General features: G+C 49.7%; 1 protein-coding gene across 1 annotated transcript in view; it reads right to left on the reverse strand.

Moving 5' to 3' along the window:
* Positions 1–18,392, reverse strand: part of LOC105463222 (general transcription factor IIIC subunit 1) — an 86,423-nt gene that overhangs the window by 40,706 nt on the left and 27,325 nt on the right. Inside the window, exons 7-11 of the mRNA XM_011710195.3 lie at positions 9,403–9,555; positions 6,819–6,934; positions 5,117–5,426; positions 4,171–4,388; positions 1,110–1,246 (exon numbers count right to left, since the gene is read on the reverse strand). Of these exons, the coding sequence (XP_011708497.2) occupies positions 1,110–1,246; positions 4,171–4,388; positions 5,117–5,426; positions 6,819–6,934; positions 9,403–9,555 (934 nt within the window). The remainder of the gene's footprint in view (positions 1–1,109; positions 1,247–4,170; positions 4,389–5,116; positions 5,427–6,818; positions 6,935–9,402; positions 9,556–18,392) is intronic.

Here is an 18,392-nt window from a genome sequence, read left to right on the forward strand (position 1 = left end):
ACTAGCCCGTAAGATCTGAAGTGCGTTTTGACTACCTCTAGGTCTTACTGAATCACGATGGTGATCTTTCTAGATCACTAATCACAGAACGCAGGGCCAGCGGGCGTGGTGGCTCACGCCTGTAATACCAGCACTTTGGGAGGCCCAGACGGGCGGATCACTTGAGGCCAGGTGTTTGAGACCAGTCTAGCCAACATGGTGAAACCCTGTCTTTACTAAAAATACAAAAATTAGCCAGGTGGGTGCCTGTAATCCCAGCTACTCAGGAGACTGAGGCAGGAGAATCGCTTGAACCCAGGATGCAGAGGTTACAGTGAGCTGAGATTGCATCATGCACTCCAGCCTGGGCATCAGAGCAAGACACCATCTCAAAAGAAAAAAAAAAAGAAAAAGAATAAAAAATAGAATGCAGGGCCAGAAGGGACATTAGGAACACCTAGCTAAACCTCTCATGACTCAGAGGAGGAGAACAAGGTGACAGTGTGTGCAGATGGTCCCTACCCCCTCCCATTCAGCCCTCGTTAGAGACAGAGTATGAGGAAGAAGCCATGTCCCTGATGGAAGGTAAGGCTCCTCCTCACCAAGTGGCTCTCACATTGGGTGCCTCAGAAGCCCTGAAAATGCCACCCAGGAGGTGGTGGTGACAGGAGGTTACAAGAACCACATCAGAGTTCAGAGCCTCTACTCCATCCCAAACACAGAAGCTCTACTTGTGTCTCTTGTTTTTTCTCCTCTAGAAGATTCTATTTGCACAAAATGCACCATGGAGAACTAAAAGTCTGGAAGTAATGCTACTACCTGCTTAAGTGTCTCCATAGCCCTTCTAGAGCAACCATCTTCCAGGTAAGGAAAAGACAAACGCACTTTCCCTGTGACTTCTGCTTCCTGCTCAGCCATTCTCTCTCTGACTAGTGTGCTGATAATTCCTCAGTATCTGCTCCTTTTGAATAAGAGTAAACTCTAAATCCTTCCTACTGTAAAGGAACGAGACGAGAATCTACACAGTGGGACACAGATTTGAAGGCCGCTCAGTGGTGTCCATGGCTTGTGATGACTAACTGGTAGAAGGATTACTGTTAGTGCAAGAAGACAGACAGACAGCTCCTTACGTGAATAAACTCTCGATTAAGCGAAGATTGGTGACAGCTTCTATGATCAGATTCCTGCGTTTCAGCAGTCGGTAAGTTTCGTGTGGTTTGTCTTGGCCTGAGCTGTGCCTCCCAGTCTTCAGGGAACTGGTACTCTCCTAGAACAGAGACCAAAAGCACAAGATGAAATGGGCTTGGCAAGGTTTGGGGGCCACACGCCACTCTTGTGGGTGCACTGGCCCTCTTCAAGGAACTTCTACTACTATCTTTCAAGAAGGGAAGCCGAGAAGCCTGTTCTCCTACACAGGATCCCACTACTCTACCATCTCAATGCTTTGAAAAAGACATCGGCCAGCAGAGGACCCTGGGCCAGTTTATGAAGATCAGCTGGTTTCAGGACAGAAATCAGAGGCATCTACTCCAGCAGCTCCTGAAGTGTTCCCTCAATTCCCCTTTGGTTCTCCCACAGTGGAATGGAAGAAACTGACATACTGACAATTACACGCCAGGTATTGTTGGGTTTTTTTCATCAAAAACTCTTAACACCTTTATCATCATAGTTCCCATGGTACAGAAGAGGAAACCAGGGCTGTGTGGCTAATTTCCAGGGTTTCATGGGGAGTGAACGTGCCAGGATGGGGCCTCTGACTCCAGATGGAAGAAGCCAGGGCAGTCTCTGGACAAAAAGTGACATGAGGCAGAAGACGGCTTTTGAGTTCAGAATAGGGTTCCTCTAGGAAAATTAGGATGAGTGGATCTGTGCTTCCTCTTCTATCCTCACTAAATCATCTACTTATCTTGTAATGTCTTTCTCTCTTAATGAGCTTAAGATGAACTGTTTCACCCAACATTGGATCAAAATGTGAAAGCCCAAATGTGAACCCTATATGGAAAAGAAATCCTAACTCTCATACACATCTTGTGAATCACTGGACCCAAGTCAACGCCTTATGGTAGCCCCAGGGCATGTTCTGCTTGTCACCTCCCAGCTTGGAGTAGCAATTTCAGGAAATGAGAAAGTGCCCAAGGAGGTCACTCGGTGATGGCATCTGAACAGCCAGGTCCCAGCCCACTTCCCTGTCCACTGTGGGAGCTCCAGGCAAGACACAGTTCTTTGTTGAAGGGGGAAAGAATCAAAGATTCAAGAAGGGTCCCAAGAGGGGCAGAAAGTCCTTTGTTCACCCTTGTGTTTCAGGGTGAAAAGTTTGGGGGAAAATCATGTGAGTAAATCTAGCCACTTTCCATGGGGCTGCTGGACAGCAAAGGGAACGTGCTCTGCCAAGAGCCTCCAGGCAAGCAGTGGGTGCCATTCTTTTCAGCAAGGATGTGGGGAGGACCACGGTGCTGCCATTACTCTGGGAATGGACTTCCATGAGTGAGAGGAAGAGCTGAGCTAGGAAACAAGTCAGGGATTTTAAGACCTGGTGGAAGTGCACAGAGGTACAAAGGAGATGGCAGGGGGAGGAAGGCAGGCAAGACTCTAGGGGACCTGCTGGGTTCCACTGCTGGCAGGCCCGGCCTCCCTGGTTAGAAAGAATGCCAATCCTCACTCCATAGAGAGTTGTGGCATCCAATGAACAGAAAAAGCCTGAAAGGGTCTAGAAAAAAATCAACCCCACGCCCCATCACCTCTGCCATAGAAATACTTCCAAAGTACAGGCCACCATTCCAAAAAGGGAGAAGTGGCATAGGGTAGGGACTGCGCAGGCAAGTTACTCTATCCCTAGGGGCCTCGCTTTCCTCTCACAGACCAAAGCTGACATTGACCTTACAGGGCTGAATGAAACAGCAGTGGCCAGGCGCAGTGGCTCACACCTGGAATCCCAGCACTTTGGGAGGCTGAGTTGGGAGGATCACTTGAGCCCAGGAGTTTGAGACCAGCCTAGGCAACATGACGAAACCTCATCTCTACAAAAAAAAATACAAAAATTAGCCAGGTGCAGTGGCACGTGCCTGCAGAAGAGAAAATCTGCAGTCCCAGCTACTCAGGAGGCTGAAGCAGGAAGATCACTCGAGCTCAGGAGGCGGAGGCTGCCGTGAGCCGAGCTCATACCACTGCACTCCATCCTGGGCACCACAGCAAGACTCTGTCTCAAAAAAATTAATCAATTAAAAAACATACATAAACAGCAGCAACACCATCAAAAGCCACCCCAGATCATGCATCTACTACTCCATGCTAGGTGCCTCATTCTCTACTCAGTGTTTCCAAAATATAGGGGGTGGCACTGGCAGTGTCTGAAGTACTGTTATGTGTCCAGTATTGACATGGCATTAGGTGAACTGAATCACATAATGGGAAAGGCATTCCTTATCAACTGTCTTTTAATCCTTCCAATTATGTTCATGAAAGTACTGGTTTGACTTCACTGTGTCTTTAACTCCTTGATATATAACAGTAACTGGCTGGAATGTACTAATAGTTTTGATTTTATTGTATCTATTCTATGATTACTTTCTTTTTTATGACAAATGATATTGGCCATTTATCTAAAGCAGAGTTTCTCCACGTTGCCAGTGCTGACATTTGGGCCAGGAAATTCTCTGCTGTGAAGCTCTGTCCTGTGTATTGTAGGATGTTTAACAGCATTCTAACCTCTCCCTATTGGATGCCAGTAGCAGCCTCTCCCTAAGTGTGGCACTGAGAACTGTCTCCAGATATCGCCAAATGTCCCCTGGGGTAAATGCCAATCCTGACTCCATAGAGAGTTGTGGCATCCAATGAACAGAAAAGGGGTAAAACTGGGTAAGAACCATTGATCTAAATTAGGCATACAGGTTTCCCTCTAAAACAAATCTAACTGAAAAGAATAAGTTGTTGGAAATTAATAAGCCACTGGGTGGATAACCATGCAGACAATCTCTGCGTAGGGCCCAGGCTGCATGAAGGTGGTGTGTAAATGAGCACCGCGCTACTGCCCGGGAAGCACAGGCAGGCCTCGGCGGGAAGCACAGGCAGGCCTCGGCACGCAGCACTCTCGCTGTGGATGACTCCACTGCGATCATGTGATTCCTAAGCACAGAAACCATGAGGCCACAGGCTCCTTCTCGGAGACAACTCCCTCCCTCTGCATGCACTGACCTTTGGGTTTTCCATCCGGACCTCCTCGATCACAGCTATGTCACCACTGTTACTGTCCGCACAGTGGGAGACAAAGGACACACTGGGTTCTGAGACGCTGCTGGTATCCAAGAGGTTGTCCCTGCTGGCAAGACTCTGGCAGGCTCTCTCTTCAGCGGCTCCTGGGAAGGAGGGTGGCTGCTTTTTCAATGGGTGTAGGTTTACAACTTTCCACCCACCTGTGGTGGAGGAAAGAGGTAGAACAAATCAAGGGGGAGGCCAGGAGGGCATTCCTGCTTGGCAGTCAGACCAGACCCACACGGGCCAGAGGATTCTGCTGAGAGTCAGTTGAAAGGTGAGGGAATTAGACCAGCAGTAGCTTGGGCTCCTCCTTCTGGCCTCTCATCTACAGCAGGGCTTCTCCACCTAGCCAGTGCTGACGTCTGGGTCAGTTAATTCTCTGTGTCAGGGGCTGTCCTGTGTATTGTAGGATGTTAAACAGCATCCTGGCCTCTACCTATGAAATGCCAGTAGGAGTCCCTCCTAAGCTGGACATTTAACAATGTACCCAGGGGGCTCAGAGCTGGGTACCAGATTTGCAAACGGGTCATCAGCACCACTCACTATGCATTTAAAAAAAGTTTTCTATAACTAAACTAAAAACTTGGAGGAGTCTTAGACTGTTGGAGGGGAGGGGGCAGAGGAAGCTTATGAAATTCCATCCTTTAATAGTAAAAACAAGCAAACAAAACATCGGCCATGAAGAAATGATTTGCAAGCAGCCAGGAGATACCACAGGACCCTCTCCTCCAAACCCATGATGATGTGGTACAAGTGACAGCATCGGGCCTCTCATTAGGATGGTTCCAAGGGCAACTGCAGGCGTTTGCTGAACTGAAGGGGTGTTTCTTGCAGGTGCCCAGTAGTGCAGTGCATGCAGCCCCCGCCCGCCCCACGCGCTCCCTACCCTTGGTTGGGGTGGAGTGATGAGGCTGGGTCTTAGCCCGGAGGTTCGCAGAGGCTCTTGTGTCCTTCTGGGACCCTCTGCGTCTCCGCTTGCTGCTGCTCCTCTCCTCCTCACTGTCCGACTCAGAGAGGAAGGTGTCCTCGCCTTCAGGCAGAAGCGACTCCTCCTGCATGGATGCCAGGCTCACGGTGGTTAAGAGCTCACTGCGGGCCTTCTCTCTTTGGTACTGCCGGCTTAGGTCGCTCTCCTCTGCAAACACGCAGGAAATGTACTTGGTGGTTCGCTGCCGACCTTCGTCTTCCATGAATCCCTAGAGGGAATAAGATGTGTTTATCCCACTGCAAAGAGGGCATCATACCCACAGGGGTTCAGGTGGTCTGTGGCGTCTATTTCCTCATTGTCTTTCTTCTGTGTCTCCTGTCTTACTGCCTGGGCCCTGGGTTGGGCAACACTGATGCTTCCTCCAGGCTCTTCCTCTCTGTAATCCCCCAGGTCTTGCTTCCACAGGGATCCTTTTCTGAAGTACAACCCTGAATGTGTGTTTGCTCTATGAGGCTATGAGCTTCTCAGGGGCAGGGCCCTGACTTAACCTTCCATATAGCCCCAGTGCCTGGGACAGGACGTGGCCCACACAAAACGGTCAGTAAGCAGCAAGTGTTTGTGATGCAGACTGAAAAGTTAGACTGGAGAACTCGAGCTGCACTTAGCCACTGCCATGAGGATTGGTGGACTGGGCATCAGTGATCCACACCCATTTTAACTTCCAGAAAAGGGCAAGGGGCTCTACCCAGGACCTTTGACAGGAGAAGAGTAACATCTAGGTACCACCACATGCCAGGATGGGGCTAAGTGTGCTGCAGTCATTCACCCAACTATAATACTGCCTTCCAGCCAGATGACCAGATCGTGAGCAAGACGAGAGTGGCATGTCAGGGGCTGAGACCACAGGTCTGAATTACAAAAGAAGAGTGCCAGACGGGCATAGCTGGCCAACTCGATGTCCCCAGGCACCTGGCAAGTAACATGCATGAGAAGGAGGGCCAGGTGGGGATGGTGGAACCCTGGAGAGCACTGCTTTGTCTGAAGCAGGTGAACAGAGTGGCCAGCCCCAGCTGACTGTCCCCACATGGGAGTAGGCTCCTGGGGTGGCCACATCACCTTCTGACTTTTCTTTCTTTTTGAGATGGAGTTTTACTTTTGTTGCCCAGGTTGGAGTGCAATGGTGCCAACTTGGCTCACTGCAACCTCTGCCTCCTGGGTTCAAGTAATTCCCCTGCCTCAGCCTCCCGAGTAGCTGGGATTACAGGCATGCACTACCACGCCTGGCTAATTTTTTGTACTTTTAGTACAGACAGGGTTTCACCATGTTGGCCAGGCTGGTCTCGAACTCCTGACCTCAGGTGATCCACCTGCCTCAGCCTCCCAAAGTGTTGGGATTACAGGTGTAGGCCACCATGCCCGGCTACTTTCTGACTTTTCAAAGCTGACAAGTCATTCAATTCTTAAAAAGTGAAGACAAACAGGAACCACAGTGAGGGAGAGACATAACATGGCTATGGACTGCACTCAGCCCCGGGGAGGCCAACTGCCTCCTTGACACACATGTCAGGCCATCGAATCTTCTGACTGAGATGCTCCTTAGCGAATATACCGCATGTACCTCCAAAGACAAGGAGTGTTGGGGGAAGGCTCATGATGTTACCTTGACAACTTTGAATCTTTGAAGGAGTCGGCACAGCATTCTTGCTTCTAGTTTTCCCACATTCATAGCCACTCGGATTTCAGCTTGGGAAATTCCTTTCGTGCCTCTGCGCTCAACTGTGAGAAACAATACACATGAACCCAAACGGCTGCAAAGGAGCTGTTCTGCACAAGTCAGTTTCCAGCCCACTTTTTCAGCAGACATTTCAATGCTGTGAAATTAACAGACAGAACAAAACATACGCCATTTCTCTCCCTTATCCTCCCAAGTGTGCTTCCCTCCCAAGCCTCTGAGTAACATACTATGCTAGGCTAGTAACGCTAACAGCTAATGTTTGAATGCTTACTATCTCACGACACCACGTTAAAATACTAAATGTCAGGTGATCAACAGCTGAAATACGAAAATGCAGGAACCCAATAGGCTTTACCCAATGGCAAGAAATTAGCCCTTTCGCATGAATGAACTGTTTCAGATCAATGAAACTGACCTCTTTAAGAAGCATCAAAATAATTTTTAATTCAGAACTTTTTTTAATGTGTATTCTTCATTTCCCAGTGTTTCTTGATAGACACAGAGGCATTGTGGACCCTGACTACTGCACGGTCCCGTAAGAGTCGTGCAAGCGGGGACTTTGAAAGGAAATGGTATTCCTCAACTCTGGAGTAAATGACTTGCAGACCACTGGGCCCCACTGTTGCTGTGTGTAGCTTGTCCACTCCTGGGCTGTCATAAGCTGGTGTATGTCAGGATTGTGAGTATATCTGCCGCTCAGAGGCCCTTTAAATGCATCCTACTAAGCTGGAACTAAGAACTCCAGGAAGGAGCTGGCTTAGGAACTGGGAGGTAGGCAGGTAGTCCCAGCAGTAAAGCACACGAGCCGCAAGGTAGACGTGGTGGCAAAGCTCTTTGACTTTTCAGAAGTATCTTCCTTTTGGCCGGGTGCGGTGGCTCACGCCTGTAATTCCAGCACTTTGGGAGGCCAAGACGGGCGGATCACGAGATCAGGAGATCAAGATCATCTGGCTAACACGGTGAAACCCCGTCTCTACTAAAAATACAAAAAAATTAGCTGGACGTGGTGGCAGGTGCCTGTAGTCCCAGCTACTCGGGAGGATGAGGCAGGAGAATGGCGTGAACCTGGGAGGCGGAGCTTGCAGGAAGCCGAGATCGTGCCACTGCACTCCAGCGTGGGCAACAGAGTGAGACTCTGTCTCAAAAAAAAAAAAAAAATCAGCCAGGTATGGTGGCACATGGCCTGTGATCCCAGCTACTTGGGAAGCTGAGGCAGGAGAATCACTTGAACTTGGGAGGCGGAGGTTGCAGTGAACTGAGATGAATGTCCAGGCCATTGCACTCCAGCCTGGACAACAAGAGTGAAACTCCATCTCAAAAAAGAGAAAAAAGAAAGGGTTAAGGGCAGCGTTTCCCCAGTTGTGCTGTGAGGAACCCATTCTGAGACATGTGAAGGGAGCTACCAAACAGCCCTCCAAAAAGGCTGGGCCAACCCCACAGCTCAGTCAGATCCCCTGTAGCCACTTCACCTTCTGCTCTGTCCTCCCTGCAGGGACCTGAGGCCACACCACCTATGACACTAGGTCACTGCTGTCCTACACAAAAGTTAGGGGACCTGGGGGAAGGGTTAGGAATTGGAGAGAATGTTTTCTTTGCCCATTTATCATAGATTCCTGGCCTGTGGTAACACCAGACCAATCTTAGAAAACAACAGATAGCTCTTGAACCTTTGAATAATAATAGTAATAGCTTTCTTTTTTCAGTGCTTTCTATGCACCAGACCCTATAGCAGCTCTTTTATTTTGATTCATTTATCCTCATAATGTGCTAGTGTTGATGCTCTCGACATGTGATGGTTAACCTTAGTTGTCAATGGGACTGGATTAAGGGATACCCAGATCACTGGTCAGGTTTTATCTCTGGGTGTGCCTGTGACGGTGTTTCTGAAGGAGACTGGTGTGTAACTCAGTGGACTACGTGGGACAGATCTGCCCTCCATGTGGGCGGGCACCATCCCATTAGCCAGGGGCCCAGACAGAACAAGAAGCCAGAGGAAGGCGAACTTGCCCTCTCTCTCTTCTGGAGCTGCAGCCCCCTCTGCTGCCGCTCTTGGCCATCAGAACTCCAGGCTCTCCAGCCTTAGGTAACTGGGACATGCCCCCGCGGCTTCCCTAGTTCTGATGCTTCCCTGGGCCTCCAGCTCACAGATGAGCTAGTGGGACTTCTCAGCATTCATAACTGCACGAGCCAATTACCTTAATAAGCTCCTTTCATACATCTACATATATTTTTCCTACTGATTCTGTGTCTCTGGAGAACTTTAAAATGCCTGCTTTTACAGATGAGGAAACTGGGGCTCAGAGACCTCATTAAAGTCATATGGCTAAGTGGCAGAGCAAGGATTCAAACTCCAATCTGATCTCAAAGCCTGAACCCTTCTGGGGAACCAAGGCGCTTCCCATTGTATTACATTTTCTATAGCAGAGTCCTCTCTCCACATGTGGGCAAAGCACTTCTTGACTCAGATTCTCGGGAACCACATCCAAGCTGGTGTGGGAACAAGACTTACTGAGGTCATAGGTCTGCGTGAGCATATCCCGCTCGAACACGATGTCCACGGGAGGCACTGTCTTGGAGATGACCTCCTCGTCCTCGTCATCATCATGGTCATTCCGTTTAAATTCCTTCAGCAGCTTGAGGCACCGAACCATGACATCAGTCCCTGGCAACACAAGCACGGGTTTTCCAGCAATGAGTGAAAGCAGCGCTGCCTGGGGGAGGTGAGGGGTTCTGAAATATCACAGCACGTGTCGGCAGAGACAGAGATCCCCACAAAGGTCATACACATCACCATGTCCGGACGTTTAAAAATGTGGTCAGGACCATAAGACCTGACAATGTATTCCATAAAGCTGCTTTTTGTTTTTAGAAGAATGAGGGAAGAAAGCAATGCAAATGGAAGGAATAACGAGGTGCTATTAGTTCTGTTAAATCAACAGTCGCCCTCTTCTGCTGGAGACCAGCTCCATGACAACAGGAGACGTGCCTGTCTCTTCCCAGCACCCAGGACACGGCCCACACTCAGCAGGCACGCAAGCGGTATTTGCCAAAAGGATAAAAAATATCTTTTTCCTTTTAAGCTAATACTCACTGCCAATAAGGTGTGGCAGCAGTGTAAATGAGCTGTATAACCCTTCTAGAGCATTTCGAGGGGATTTTACAATGATTCCAAGTGTAAACGTTTATTCCAAGAAAACAACTCAAAAGGAGGACATGGCTATCAGTACTAATAGGTTCACTATAGTACTCTTTATAGCATCAGAGCAATCTTATGAGTACTACAAAAAAATCAGCAACGGGGGTGGAGGGTGGCATACCTACCAGCCACCTCACTTTCTGTGGACTAGTGTCTGCCTTCAAATCATCGCACTGCACCTATAATGCAACCTATAAAAGTAAAACATGGGGAAAAAATAACACACTTGTGCCTACGGCTATAACAAGAGAAAGATAAGTGTACATGTAGGTAAGAACTAGAAAAGGTACAAGGAAAAATGGGGACTTCTTGACACTTGACATGTGCTAACTCATTCGGTCCCAACAACCCTTGGATGAAGACGCTAGGGAACAGAGGGGTTGAATAACTTGTCCAAGCTCCCAACAGCTTGTAAGTGACGGGAAAAGTGACTCAGTTAAGGTCACCGGTCTCCAACATGAACACCAAGATATCCTGTGATACACGATAACCCGGAGTGGGAAAACTGCCCTGCAAAGATGTTCACATCTTCATCCCCGGAACCTGTGAACATGTTGCCTTCCATGGCCAAAGGGACTCTGCAGAAGTGATTAAATTAAGGCGTCGTGGATTTTTGGGGGTCATTGTTGTCAGGGTGAAGTTAAGCATTTTGAGATAAGATTATCCTGGATTATCTGGGTGGGCCCAATGTAATACCACAGAGTCCTTAGGCTGGGCATGGTGGCTCACATCTGTAATTTCAGCACTTTGGGAGGCCAAAGCAGGGAGGATCACTTGAGCCCAGGAGTTCAACACCAGCCTTGGCAACATAGCAAGACACAACTCTATAAAAATTTTTTTAAATTGGCCAGGTGTGGTAACATGTGCCTGTAGTCCCAGCTACTCAGGAGGCTGAAGTGAGAGGACTACTTGAGCCTGGGAGGTCAAGGTTGCAGTGAGCCCAGCTCACACCACAGCACTCCAGCCCAGGTGACAGAGACCCTGTCTCAAAACAAAACACTAAACAACAACAAAAAGTCGTTAAAAGAGAGAGGCAGTAGGATCAGAGTGAGAGACTGGAAGATGCTACACTGCTGGGTTTGAAAACAGAGAAAGGGACCACAACCCAGGGAATGCAGGTGCCTCCTAGAAACTAAAAAAGGCCAGGGAATGAATTCTCTTCTAAAGCCTCCAGAAGGAACACTGCCCTGCAAACATCTTGATTTTACCCTAGTGAAAGTCATTTCAGATAGTAATCTATCTGTGTGGTTTGAAGTCACTAGGTTGGTGTAATTTGTTACAGTAGTCCTAAGAATAATAGGGACAGCTTCTCCACCAATTTTCATCAGCATGTGGATGCACAGAATCCTGGGTGCTACAGCAAGGAGTGGGCACTGACTCTGGCCCTGGAGCCCAGCCCTCTAGTACAGGACCCTGCCCGTGAGTGTGAAATGCCACCCCCGACAGCACACAAGACTGAGGTCCAAGGAAAGTCAGGACCAGCCACCTCTACTCGAGCAGGAGGTTCTTCTGGGGGCACAGCATGTGGCTTGCAGGTGAAGTTCACAAATAAGCATCTTAGGGCCTGGAACTCAGGAGATGCCTGGAACTCAACAGACCTCAGGAGACACTCTAGGGGGAGCCAGCCTAGGGCAAGCGGCCAGCAGAAGTGGTCCCCAGGCACCAACCTGCTGCTGACCCCTCCACTCCTCACAGCAACAGAAAGTTCCCCAGGGCACGGCTTTTCATTAGAGGCAACCTAAGGCCCCAGCGCAGGCCTGAAGCCTCGGCTCCTGCCAAGTCCCCGCCGGGCCTCCTGCCGTCCCTCTTGGCTCTGCCCTGTGCTCCAGGCCCCTGCCCTGCCCTCTCCTGCAATCCCTCTCTTTCAGAATGGGAGGCTTAAGCAATCAGGAGGGGAAATATGGGGACAAGGGGACTCTCGGGACTGTGGACATGAGTAAGAACTATCTAAAGCCTCGGGCACTGGGACAGGGTCCCCTGCCAGGCTCCCTTTCTACAAGTAGCACCTCTAGCAGCTGGTGGCCAACACACTCAGCACAAAGGAAGACAAGACCACCACGCCATTCCCCCCTAGACTGTCCGCTAGTCAACCCCCTCCCAACCCCCACCCCACCATGCTGCTCACACGAGCAACCTATTGCTCCTAATAACACTACAACCATTTATCCAGTACTACATCCTGGATGCTGTCCTAGGCTCCCTGTGTGCCCTATGAACTGACCCTCACCATGGCCAGAGGAGGTAAGGGTGATCATTCCAGTCCCACATGAGAACACTAAGGAGCTGAGGAATTCACACAAACAAATGTCCCTTTGCCAGTGAGAAGCTGGCATTTACCAGGCAATCTGGCTCCAGAATCCAGGCTCTAAACCTTTGGTTTAGACGCCCCGATTCAAAACGTCCCTGAGACTGGGAATAGCTGAGTGACCCGGGGTCAGGGACGCTGGCTTCTGCCTGAGCAGCAGCACAACACAGCACTTAGGGGAGTCAGACCCAAGGCGTCCTCAGCCAGTGGCCCAGCGCTATTTCTTCTCCTTTTAAACTTCCTTAAGAGGCTAATTAGCTAGGAAAAGACCCACAGGACAGCCCTCAAAATAAACACGGTGGAAGGCAAGAAACGGTACTAGTAAACGCGTGACCTCAGTAGGCAAAAAAGAGAAAAAGCCTCACAGCCTTCAAAGCTTCTGATCTTGGCCGGGCGCAGTGGCTCATGCCTGTAATCCCAGCACTTTGGGAGGCCAAGGAGGGCAGATCACCTGAGGTCAGGAGTTTGAGACCACCCTGGGCAAGAGAGCAAGACTTCATTTCCCTAACAAATACAAAAAAATCAGCTAGGCTTTGGAGGTGTGCATCTGTAGTCCCAGCTACTCGGGAGGCTGAAGCAGGAGGATCGCTTCGGCCCAGAAGTTTGAGGTTGTAGTGAGCTATGATCACACCACTGCACTCCAGCCTGGGCAATAGAGTGAGACCCTGTTTCAAACAAAACAAAACAAAACAAAAAAACAAAAAAAACCCTTCTTCTCCCCACCAAGTTGGTTCACCGTCCTCAACTCTCTACTAGTGGAGCAACCGACATCCATCCCATGCCCCTCCTCCAACAAATGGCACAACTACCTCCTGAATAAACGTTTGGAGGGAAGGTGTGGATGAACTTGGGCTCCAGGGCCAGGCAGAGAAGTGTTTCCATCTCAAGTTCCACAGCTCCCCATGTCTGTGACTTTGGGGAAATTACCAAGTATGACTCTTTGTTTTCCGACCTGCAAAATGGGATGACAGTGTTCTCTGTGTCACGGGGTTAATGTTAGCATGGCCGAGACAACATCTGTACAGAGGCTGGCATGGAGCAATCCCTCAACATGACCACCCAGCACTTGCTGGGAGCCAGGCACCATGCCAAGGGCGGTACATGAATTAACCCATAAAATCCCACAACCCCAAGGGAGGCAGGTCCCTGTAAGCTCCATTTCACAGATGCGGAAGCTAAGGCACTTGCTCAAAGTGATAGCGCTATGGAGTGGCAGAGCTAGGATGTCAGTCAGCCCAGGCTGCCAGCCTGCAGTGGATGCACTCGGCCAGTAGGGGAGTTACTCTGAATAGTACCACCAGCACCTAGCAAGCACAGTGCTGAGGCATGACAAACATCAGTGGCATTCAGGGTGGCGGGCCCCCTCTTACTGTGGGATAAGCCCCAAAGCTGCCCTCTGGTCATGATGGCTTGCCTCCTGGAGATCGCGGGAAGGCGCCCCCCTGCTCTGGTTCTGAGCATGAGGCTCAGCTGTTGGCCACGGGGGCTGAGGGCGATGCAGGAGGACTATGAACTGTTCTGTGCAACCACAATAGGCATCATCAGCCCCAGGACCCACAAAGCACCCACGACCCGGAGCAGGTGCTGAGGCTGGGCCCAGTGTGAGGTGGCTGTGCTTCCAGAAGGCCTGGAGTGACTCTCCGAATGTTTTGGCCATGGGATCTGTGGCTCTGCCTGCCCCACAGGGCATAGCTGATTTCTCTGCTGTGAATCCCAACTGCGCTGACTCTCTTCTGTATCTGCCCAGCAAGTAGGCCCTGTTTTATTTAACCAAGCTGTGTCTGGCTTTGCTCTTTCACAACATACCAATCACAGAAACATTTTCCTTTCCCCATGCCGTGACATCTTTTTTTTTCTTTTGAGACAGAGTCTCACTTTGTTGCCCAGGCTGGAGTGTAGCCGCACAATCACTGCAGCCTCGAACTCCAGGGCTCACACGGTCCTCCCACCTCACCTCCGAGTAGCTGGGACTACAGGCATACAACACCACGCTCAGATCATTTTTTTTTTTATTTGTTGTAGAGATGGGATCTTGCTTTGTCACCTAGGCTGGTCTAGAACTTCTGGCCTCAAGTGACATTCTTACCCTGGCCTCCCAAAGTAGAGGGTTACAGGCATGAGCCACCGAGTCGAGCCTGGTGCACATCTTTCCTTTGGAAACCTTGTGCTGGAGAGGCAGCCCAGCACTGTGGTGGGGAAGCCAGACTCTCTGCCACAGAGCTGGCTGTGAGCCCTGCTGCTGTGTCAGGTGGGCCTGGACAAGGTGGCTGACCTCCCTCAGCCTCAAGTGTCTTGCCTGAAAATTAGGGCTGATGACAGTGTTTAGCCTTGTGGGGAGAACTGTTAAGAGATCAGGCAGGTAAACGATGGAACAGTGTAGTGTGTGCCTTGTGATTCCAAGGGACCATCCGGAAGGAGTTCCACCAGCCCTGTGTGCCTTTCCCACAGTTCTAGAGTTTTACCAGCTTTAGAATTTCAGTTTCTATTATTAAAATCCCTCTGGCTCCTACTTGCCTTTTTGAAGGTACCTGTTCCAGACTACAAGTCAGCTAAAGCCAAAAGCCACAGGGGCAGAGCAAGACCCGAGTAAGCGCACGTCATCCAGGGTGACTGGGGCGTACTGCCCCATTTAAGCTACCACCTCAGTGACCAGCAATTCCCCTGGGAGGAACTGGGGACTTGCTAATGGCAACCCCTGGTCCCTGGACACAGGGCTTTCTTCCCAGGAACGAAAGGCAGTAAGATAAAACCAGCACCCGCTCACAGGCACGAGGAGTTTCAGGCATTTTAAAGACATGGCATGCTAATATTAGCAGTCCAACACAAAGGAATCACATAGATCTTTTGTGTCCAGGATCCAAGATGGACTTCATTCTGACATTCTGAAGACCCAGACGAGAAAAAGAGAAGGAGTAACTCCTTAAGGAGCACCTAGTATGAGCCAGCCATTGTGTTTAGTGTTTTCGGAAGCGATTTTACTTACTAACCACGTGGCTTCTGCAAGTTATTATTGCCATTTTAAGAGAAAGAAAACTGACACTCAGAGTGGTCATGTGATCTAACCGATGCCTTCCACACTAGGCCACCTGGCTAGGCTAGAATTTCAAATTTCCATCAGAGAGCACGATTCATTGCAAAGGAAAAACCAGAGTAGCTGTGAGGTGGAACCAACAGTCTGTGTTTCTCCCGTTCCCAGTGAAAAATCCATCTGGCCTCCTAGTAAAATGACACTCTCAACTGTGATCAACCCAAGAAAGAACAAAAGCAAGATGGGAACAAACGAACCCCACGGCAGCTTTCCTCTTTAAGGATCACAAGCAATGGGAAAGTCCTACTGGTAAGGCAGGCAGATGTCCTGTAAATTCAGTGTGTTACCTCCCCGCCACCCCCGCCCAACACACACACACACACACACACACACACACACACACACACACACACACGCCTGGCCACAGGCTGAAAGCACAGAATTCAGGGAACACTGAATAATAGAGGTGGGGGTGCTGCAGCACACACCCCAGGGCAATGGTGGTACAGGTTAAATTATGGGCTCCGGAGTCAATCTGGTGTTACCCTGCCTCTGGCAGCCTTTGCTGGTTGTATAACTTGGCTATGTAATACGGCCTCTAGGCCTGTTTCCTCATCTATAAAATAGGGATAATAATAGCATCTTCCTCATAGAAACCTTAGGACAGCACCTGGCGTGGAGGTAGTGCTCTGTAAATGTTTGCTACTGCTTTTACAACTCTGATCGTTCAACCTTGGAAATGCACAGCTTTGGAGGATCAAGTGGCATACCCAGTCACCTGGGCTGAAAATATCAGACAGTGCTTGGGGCCTTTAACTCGATTTGACTCCACAAGCATTTATTCTGTGCTGGGCCCAGAACACAAACAGATGAGAGAGACAGGTTTCCTGCCCCTGCAAAAGGTTGTGTGTGTGAGAGAGAGGCTGGCGGGCAGCACAGGAAGGACAATGTGCTCAGGCTTCACATGCCTGGGTTTGAATTCTGGCTCAGCCATGGGGAAGCTCCTTACGTCTCTGAGCCTCAAGTTCTTCATGGGTAAAATGAGGGTAATTCTAACAGCATGCCTAGAACAAGCTGGTAGTAAGGACTAAATGAATGAATGCATTCAAGGGCCCTAGCGTAACACTTGAGGCAAATTAGGCACTCAACGCATGCTCTCTGGTTGGTTGACTACTAGCAGCGCCAGCCAAGCATGCTGGGAAATGTGCTACAACACCCTCAGGACCCTGCTTTAAGCATGCACAGAGCCTGGAAATGAGAAAGAGGCAGGATGGGGCTAGGCAGGGGACAGCAGAGACAGGAGGTGGCATTTGGGTGGGACAGTAAAGGATACTAAGAATTGTCTGATAAGGCAGAAGAAGACAGGTGTTCCAGGCAAAAGGAAGAGTATGAGCAAAGGCGCTGAGATGGAAAAGGGGCCTACTGGGGAAGGGGAGGGGAGAGGGCAGGAATAAAGGTGAGGATACAGAGAAAGGTAGCTGTGGAAGGTTTCTATGCCAACCATAGTATATTTTCTTGTTTATTTTGTAGGCATGATGTTTGGGACTGACTGGAAGCTATTTCTGCAGTGGACAAGGAAGCTGGCTTGGAGGGAGGGAGGCCTGAAAGGGAGTCCAGATCCACAGACCCTCAGGCCCATGGGAGCTGTCCTAGACTGGTTTTACCCTTAGCCAGTGTCCCAGCCAGGCTCAGGCCCCAGGCACTCAACTACCCGATTTCCACTTCCTCCTGAGTTCAGCCTAGTCTCACATGGGAGGCAGCAGAGTAAGTAACCGACACTCTATTCAAATCTCTGCACCAGCACTGCCCAGCTCTGCGACCTCAGGCAAGGGACGTGTGCCTCTGTTTTCTCATCGGTGAAATAAAGAAAAAGAAAGAGGGGAAGAGAAAAGAGAAAAACAAAGAAAAGAAAAAAGAGAGAGAGACAGAAGGAAAGAAAGGAAAGAGAGAGAAAGAAAGAAAATAGTACTGACAGGATTGTATGGTTAGAAGGACTAGAATGAAAGAAACAAGGCTGGACATAGTGGCTCACGTCTGTAACCCCAGCACTTTGGGAGGATAAGACAGGAGGATCGCTTGAGCCCAAGAGTTCGAGACCAGCATGGACAACAAGTGAGATCCCATCTCTACAAAACAACAATTTTTTAAAAAAATTAGCTGGTGTGGTGGCACACCCCTGTAGTCCCACTACTTGGAAGGCTAAGGGGTGAGGATTGCTCAGCCTGCGAGGCTAAGGCTGCAGTGAGCCATGATCACAGCACTGCACTCTGGCCTGGGTGAGACAGAGTGAGACCTTGTGTTTGGTCTGGTTTTGTTTTGCTGACATGGAGTCTCACTCTGTCGCCCAGGCTGGAGTGCAATGGCATGATCAGCTCACTACAACCTCCACCTCCTGGGTTCAAGCGTTTCTCGTGCCTCAGCTTCCCAAGTAGCTGGGATTACAGGCGTGCACTAACACACCTGGCTAATTTTTGCATTTTTAGTAGAGATGGGGTTTCACCATGTTGGCCAAGCTGGTCTCCAACTCCTGACCTCAAATGATCCGCCTGCCTCGGCCTCCCAAAGTGCTGGGATTACAGGCATGAGCCACCATGCCCAGCCAGCCTTGCCTGGACTGTCATCTCGATCTTTTTTCCACTTCCCTCCACTCCAAGACTGACCACAAAATGGGATAACAATATGGCATCTCGCCCAGTTCTTTCCTCTTTTTAGTGCCTCTAGACAAGCCCACAGGGTCTTGGGTTTTTCTCACTAATTGTTTGAGGAAACAAGGGTACTGACAATAGTACACATGGGGGTTTACAAGGGTTCAGAAAATTATATAAATGCTCTTGAAACGCTCTTGGTGTACAGCTTCTGAGTCAATCACCTCCCCAAACCCTTGGGCTGAGTTGGTAGCTGACTTGAGGTCCCCAATGCTCTCTCTCTCCCTTTTTTTTTTTTAATTGAGATGGAGTTTCACTCTGTCAC

This window comes from Macaca nemestrina, chromosome 18, assembly GCF_043159975.1.
Source record: "Macaca nemestrina isolate mMacNem1 chromosome 18, mMacNem.hap1, whole genome shotgun sequence".
NCBI classification, from domain to species: domain Eukaryota; kingdom Metazoa; phylum Chordata; class Mammalia; order Primates; family Cercopithecidae; genus Macaca; species Macaca nemestrina.